Source organism: Pinus tabuliformis, chromosome 8 (genome assembly GCF_031772625.1).
Source record: "Pinus tabuliformis cultivar Carrire ecotype Pingquan chromosome 8, CPIR1, whole genome shotgun sequence".
NCBI lineage: Eukaryota > Viridiplantae > Streptophyta > Pinopsida > Pinales > Pinaceae > Pinus > Pinus tabuliformis.
Window position 1 is genome coordinate 1,121,254,378 of NC_142294.1, and position 7,724 is coordinate 1,121,262,101.

The 7,724-nt window shown below is 35.8% G+C and overlaps 1 protein-coding gene across 2 annotated transcripts; it reads left to right on the forward strand.

The window, feature by feature from the left end:
- The first annotated feature begins 477 nt into the window (after positions 1 to 477).
- LOC149239274 (putative choline kinase 2) lies at positions 478 to 6,583 on the forward strand. Of its 2 annotated transcripts, XM_089373381.1 has the most exons (8): positions 478 to 941; positions 1,045 to 2,364; positions 2,493 to 3,067; positions 3,196 to 3,282; positions 3,658 to 3,770; positions 3,899 to 3,985; positions 4,532 to 4,588; positions 4,874 to 6,583. In XM_089373381.1, the coding sequence occupies exons 1-2, from the start codon at positions 531 to 533 to the stop codon at positions 1,198 to 1,200; spliced, it is 567 nt and encodes a 188-aa protein (XP_089229507.1). In that variant the 5' UTR covers positions 478 to 530; the 3' UTR covers positions 1,201 to 2,364; positions 2,493 to 3,067; positions 3,196 to 3,282; positions 3,658 to 3,770; positions 3,899 to 3,985; positions 4,532 to 4,588; positions 4,874 to 6,583. The 2 variants fall into 2 exon arrangements, with proteins under 2 accessions (XP_089229507.1, XP_089229506.1); XM_089373380.1 differs by having other exon boundaries at positions 3,196 to 3,770.
- The last annotated feature ends 1,141 nt before the right edge of the window (positions 6,584 to 7,724 follow it).

Here is a 7,724-nt window from a genome sequence, read left to right on the forward strand (position 1 = left end):
GAAAAGACCCATAAAAATCACATTATTAACCTCTTATCAATACATACCCAATACACCTTCCCAATTAAAAAAACCTCTACTTCCACTAGATATTGTAGATATCTATTTTTTCATTAACATTTTTTATACTTTATTATATTTTTTCATTCACTTTGAATTCCATTTTTTATACTACCCAATATAAAAACTCTTTACCTCTATATATATTTCAATATATTATATTATTTTTTCCTCAATATATGTTTTGAAATATAACCTTTTATGGCTAATAAATAAAATAACAAACTACCATCTCAACCACTCCACTTAAAAACTATTGGTTCATTAGGCCGATAGGCCTTCCTTTGGAACAGACTTTCATCGTTCCTTTTGCTCTCGTGCTGACACGTGGCATCGGATTCTGAATGGCTCTTTAGTTCCTCGTACTGACACGTGGCATCGGATTCTGGCGGGACAGTTCTGCGAGGGAATGGCGGGTCGTGTTAACTTCCTGCGGGTCGTGTTAACTTCCTGCAGTTATCTTCCACCTTATGCACGATCCATTCTTTTCTGAGTTCAACAGAATTCTGCAGGGCAGAAATTTCGAGTCGTTATTCATGGCCGCTACCACAGAACAGAGTTCTATTTTGCCCAAAGAAGCCGAGGGTACTTTGCAAACCCTCGCTCTGCATTGGGCGGACGTTATCAACGAAAAGAAGATGGAAATCAGGCCTCTCACGGGCGGCATGACGAATGAGATTTTCAAGTGCAGTTCGCAGACCAGAGAGGAGGAAAATCCTAGGAAGGTTAAGGTTCGGATCTATGGAGATGCCCGTGCGAATGTGTTTTTTGATCGAGAATACGAGATTAGGGCATTTGAGTGCATTTCCAGGCTCGGGCAGGGCCCCCGTCTCCTGGCTTCCTTCCCTAATGGCCGCATTGAGGAATTTCTGAATGCCAGGGTAAGTTCTTTAGACTTTTCAACTAATTCTTCACTGAAGATGTTTCTTTAAATCAAAATCACTGAATTATGACAGTTTTTTTTAATTTGTACGAGAGACTTAGACACTGTCGCCCCCTGATTTGAAAAATCCTGAAATATCTGCTAAAATAGCATCAAAGTTGTGGGAATTTCATCACCTTGACATATTCGGCCCTCGGCAACCAAAGCTCTGGATGCGCCTCAGGGTTGTTCTTGGATCTTTATCAAATTGCTTGTGATGTACTTTTTTCTTTTTCTTTACTGAATCTTTTGTTATTAAAACCAGAAACTGGTTAAAGACAGCGTTGGCGCTATGTCTAGAAGATGAGGTCAATTTTCTGGAGAAGATGTTATCAGGCAAGAGTGAAAGCATTGGATTTTGTCACAATGACTTACAGTATGCAAACATGATATTAACGATGAAGATAAGTGCTTGACAATAATTGTGAGAATACTCCACCTGAAAATATTTATAGACATCACTTTTTTCATGATTTGAAGGAATTCTTCACTGATCTCATCAACTAACCAGTTGCAGACTTTTGCAAGTTTTCTGTTCTGAACAATTAAATCTGAAAGAATGCTTTTCAGGGTTTTATTGTTCGCGAAATCTTTTTAGATTATTGTCTGAAACTTACACTCTTCATGTGTTGTTCCATATACACTGTTTACACCTCCATTTTACTGTTCAGAAATTGTTCATTCACGTTTTACTGTTCAGAAATTGCTCTGCTCAATTTTCAGGTCAGTGCTTCCAACATTTTAATTTTAGTTCAGTGTTTTCTTAGTGTTCTCTTCTGGGTTTTTCACTTCTGGGTTTTTCAATGGCAGGTACAGCTCTCTTTCCGGGTTCAGAAATTGTTCGCCAGGTTCCCAGGTTGTCAGAATTCTTCTGTTTACATTGCAGGTTAGTGCTCTCAAAAATGGGTTTTCTGATCCCATTCTCTTTTTCCTGATTCCTGGCTGTATTATATAAATTACCCTAGCAACGCTTTGGTTTTTCCTGATTCCTTTTGAAGCTGTTGGGACAAGCTGATGATATTTCTGATATTGCCGGGTTATTTGCCATTTGGATGCTTCCACAGCTTTTTGCTTTTGCTATTAATTTTCCTATTCAGAAGTTACTTCAATCTCAGAGCAAAGTCATGGTGATGACTTGGATTTCTGCAATTGGGCTGATAGTTCACGTTTTCCTTAGCTGGCTGTGCATATCCAAACTCGGTTGGGGATTGGTGGGAGCAACTTTAACACTGAATATAACCTGGTGGATAATTGTTATTTTTCAATTAGTTTATGCAGTTCGTTGGTGTCCTGGTGCTTGGACTGGATTATCTTTGCTGTCTTTTTATGAGCTGTGGGCATTTGTTCGGCTCTCTCTCTTTAGCTTCTGCAGTTATGTTATGGTTAGTAGCAGGATTTAAGTAGTTAAATTGGGCTTCATATTCCCAATATTCTCACATTCATTATGGAAATGTCATTTGAAATTTGATTCCTTCTTCTTTTCTAATATATCGATTGATGATCATTTCAGCTTGGAGGTCTGGTATTTGATGACACTAATTATTTTGACTGGCCACCTAAAGAATGCAGAGATTGCAGTGGACTCTATCTCCATTTGGTAAGCAGTCTGTCTCCTATCTCCTATATCTGGACTGGTTCCTGATTCCTGGCTGTATTATATAAATTACCCTAGCAACGCTTTGGTTTTTCCTGATTCCTTTTGAAGCTGTTGGGACAAGCTGATGATATTTCTGATCTTGCCGGGTTATTTGCCATTTGGATGCTTCCACAGCTTTTTGCTTTTGCTATTAATTTTCCTATTCAGAAGTTTCTTCAATCTCAGAGCAAAGTCATGGTGATGACTTGGATTTCTGCAATTGGGCTGATAGTTCACGTTTTCCTTAGCTGGCTGTGCATATCCAAACTCGGTTGGGGATTGGTGGGAGCAGCTTTAACACTGAATATAACCTGGTGGATAATTGTTATTTTTCAGTTAGTTTATGCAGTTCGTTGGTGTCCTGGTGCTTGGACTGGATTATCTTTGCTGGCTTTTTATGAGCTGTGGGCATTTGTTCGGCTCTCTTTAGCTTCTGCAGTTATGTTATGGTTAGTAGCAGGATTTAAGTAGTTAAATTGGGCTTCATATTCCCAATATTCTCACATTCATTATGGAAATGTCATTTGAAATTTGATTCCTTCTTCTTTTCTAATATATCGATTGATGATCATTTCAGCTTGGAGGTCTGGTATTTGATGACACTAATTATTTTGACTGGCCACCTAAAGAATGCAGAGATTGCAGTGGACTCTATCTCCATTTGGTAAGCAGTCTGTCTCCTATCTCCTATATCTGGACTGGTTCCTGATTCCTGACTGTATTATATAAATTACCCTAGCAACGCTTTGGTTTTTCCTGATTCCTTTTGAAGCTGTTGGGACAAGCTGATGATATTTCTGATCTTGCCGGGTTATTTGCCATTTGGATGCTTCCACAGCTTTTTGCTTTTGCTATTAATTTTCCTATTCAGAAGTTTCTTCAATCTCAGAGCAAAGTCATGGTGATGACTTGGATTTCTGCAATTGGGCTGATAGTTCACGTTTTCCTTAGCTGGCTGTGCATATCCAAACTCGGTAGGGGATTGGTGGGAGCAGCTTTAACACTGAATATAACCTGGTGGATAATTGTTATTTTTCAGTTAGTTTATGCAGTTCGTTGGTGTCCTGGTGCTTGGACTGGATTATCTTTGCTGGCTTTTTATGAGCTGTAGGCATTTGTTCGGCTCTCTTTAGCTTCTGCAGTTATGTTATGGTTAGTAGCAGGATTTAAGTAGTTAAATTGGGCTTCATATTCCCAATATTCTCACATTCATTATGGAAATGTCATTTGAAATTTGATTCCTTCTTCTTTTCTAATATATCGATTGATGATCATTTCAGCTTGGAGGTCTGGTATTTTATGACACTAATTATTTTGACTGGCCACCTAAAGAATGCAGAGATTGCAGTGGACTCTATCTCCATTTGGTAAGCAGTCTGTCTCCTACCTCCTATATCTGGACTGGTGGGGCTTGCCTTCTTTTGGGGCACAAAGAGGTTTGACTAATGAGCTCAATTGATTTTCTATAGAACTTTATCGACTAAACAGTCTCGAGAAAAGATTTGGAAAATGCTCCAGCTCTCTGTGTTCAACGGACGAGAATCAGGATTTAAAACCACCCCATGCACTTGTTCATTGAGCCATATTCTAGCATGGTCTTGGTGATTATGCATGGTTTCTTTTCCCTCAGAGCCATTCCAAAAAGGAAAAATTTCCATAAGTTGTGCAAATATCTCCCATTAAATGATAGATACCAAACCAGTGGGTGTGCATATGGTTACCAAATGCCAATTAGTCTAACCTTTAAGTGTCTCAACAGAAGGCTGAGCCATAGGTATGAAAGAGGTTTTGAGCACGTTAGTCAAGCTGATACAAGTTTCTTTCTGCTCAGTTTTATATAGTTTTAAGTTATTCTTCTCAACTACGACTGTTGCTGTCTGCCTTTTAAGTATTTCTAAACATTTTTATTTCAGCATGAATTTGAATGGATGGGAAGCAATGCTTTTCATTGGAATGAATGCTGCAATTAGGTATGATAACTGTTTTAGTTCCATAAACTGTTTTTACAATTTTTTCATACAGCAATTATTAATTCCACCTATGTTTCTCTTCAAGCAACACTTCCACATGTTATGGTATGCATACTTATGTAAATACAATACCAGAAAGATTTAAGATACAGGACAAATGTTCAACCTTTTGGAAGTACATTGTTAGCAGTGTTTTTAATTTTAATTTTTTTTCAAAGGTATATTCTGCTTTTTAATTTTTGGAGGTTCGATCTTATATTGACTGTATAGAAATATCTTCTGCAGTGTGAGAGTGTCCAATGAACTAGGGGCTGGCCATCCAAGAGCTACAAAATTCTCCATTATGGTTGTGGTTGTGTCAAACCGTTATACTTGTTTCCAATGATCCATAACAAAATACAAATTACAGATCCTAAACAAAGACATTCAATTGGTACAAATGATGTGCAGGCATTGCAAAGTTCCATTTCCAAACAAAAGTATCTTATGCATTGCAGTGTCCACCTTCTTAAGAGCAGATAAATAATTCCATTTTGAAATCACAAAGGATGATCCAGTTTTATGTTGCCTTCCCATGTCATGACTGGCTGCTTCATCATCCCCAAGAATTTTTAGTAGATGGCAATGCATCTCAATGTGCTCTGGAAATCTTGTCTGTGGAACGAATATGCATACATTTTTTAGACTAGATCAAGAAACTACTACAGAACAATACCCTACTATTACGTTGTATCCTTTTAGTTTACACACGCATTAATCATAATACTATGGTGTACCTTGTGTCAAACTCTTAAACTTGTTTCCAGAAGTGGAGCCCAGAAAACTCCACAGAAGCATCATAATCCTTTTAAGAGAAAGAAGATTGTAAGACTTCATTACTCACCATATAATCAAATGCACAACTATCCATGGAAACTACATTTATCAGCTTACCAGGGCCTTGAATATTGAAACTTGTTGACTAACGGTTTTTGCTAGGAATCACTGCTTGAAGCATGCAGACCATGGATTCCCATTGGTTTTGACTTACTGAGTCTACAACAAACATTAATCACTTTCCTCTTAACCGCTCTAGCAGATTTTTGGCATTGAAACTGAAACACCATATACAGAAAAGTCCAAATCCTTTTATTCTCATATACAATATCACCCTGTTTTTTATCCATTTATTTTCATATGCAATATCACCCTGTTTTTTTGCATTTCATTTCCTTTTAGCATAAATGCAATGCAAAAGAGAACATACTTCTAGGTAGGCTAATTTGTTTGCATTTTTATTTGCGGGGTTTATTTTGATTTCTGAAATATTTTGGAATAGAAATGATTGAGGTAAAAAAACTGATATTTTTTATTTTGGAATGGGGATTGCCAAGAGTTTCGTTGCTACATCTCAGTTCTAACAGCTTTGAAGGAAGCATTTCTAAAGATATTGGCAATGCTACAAATTTATCTAACCTACAAATTGACTGTAATAGATTTTCAGGTAAGCTTCCATCTGAGATTGCCAAGATAGGGCTTTTATCTGTTTTCAATGCTAGCAATAATAAATTTTCAGGAAGTATACCAGATGTGCTTTATGGGTTACATAATCTTGATGTATTGGGTTTGCAAGTAAATTTACTTTCTGGTAACATTTCGTCGAGTATTGGGTCTTTGTAACAGCTTACAGAGCTTAACTTGAAAGGAAATGATATTTCTGGTGAAATACCTATGCAAATGGGTGATCTCCAAAACCTCAGATGCCTTGATCTATCCAGCAATCAACTCAAGGGGAAAGTCCAAGATTTTCAAGATATCAAACCCTGTGTCTTAGAAAAGGAGGATCATCATTTGATGACATGGATACTCTGTCGCATCCTTGTTTCTGCAGCAGCTATGGTGTTGGTTGTTGGATTACAATGCTTTTACAAGAAGTATTATCAGTCTCTTGTCCTTAAGGACAAGGAAAATCTTGAATTTAGTGCTTGGAACGTGGTCTCTTTCCATAAGCTAGTTGTTAATTGTCAATTTGCAGATTGAGTTGTTTTGGTCATTCCTATAAATCTTTATGTTTTGTCATTTCAATTATATTATTATTAATTATTATTGTTAATTATATTATTATTATAATAATAATAATTATTATTATTAATATTAATGTTTAAATAAAAATAGTTATAAAATTATTTATAGGTCACAAAATTAATTGTATTTTATTAAACATCACATATGAATACAATAAGTATTGGTTTAAGAATATTATAATTTGACTTTCTAATCGCACTATACAATTACGGGGCCTACCTTATTTCCATTTGGTTATGGTTACCTTCCGGATTTCTATTTCTATATTTACCTATAAAATAAATAAAAAATAATGTCTTTTAATTCGAAATACATGCAATGGTAAAGGTTGACATAATCCAAGTAAATAATGTTGATATTGCGGAATGGTTAATGTTTATATAATCTATTTAAATAATGCTTTTTCAACACTCATGGTTTAAGTAAATAATGTTTTTTCTTATTTGAAATTAACCATTGTTGATCTGACCTTCACTTGAGGGTTATCATTATTGATTAAGGTGGTTTTATATATGGTATAAGTGGACAACAATTTTAGAAATAATTAATGAGTTTACAAGTTGAAAATAAAAATAGATTAGATTACGCTCGGTTATTTTAAAATATTAAATTACAATATTTGCAATGTAAGTGATTTGTTTTAATATTTGCAAATCACAAATTTCTCCGCTTTTCATTTATCATGTAAAACGGTGTAATTTATTTTTTATGAACGCGTTTTAAACTTAATATATTGATAAGAATGGTTTGGTTTTGGTTTTGTTGTTTTAGTATGAAATCTGCTGGTACGGGATGGTCATGGTGGTTATTGCCTTGGTCACTAGCAAGCTTTGTATATGCTTACTATCTATAGAAGTTTCTTGCTTTTAATAATCCTATCGGCCTCTCTTTGTACCTTTTGGGACAATTGCTAGTACTTATTATTACTCAACTATTTGTTCATACTTATTATTACTCAATGACGAATGAATAAGAATACGAACAAAAACCGGGTTTGAAGGGCAGCTCGGGAAAGAGGACTCACTTAACATAAAAGTTAACGATAACATTTTTTGGACTACGGCCGTGTAGA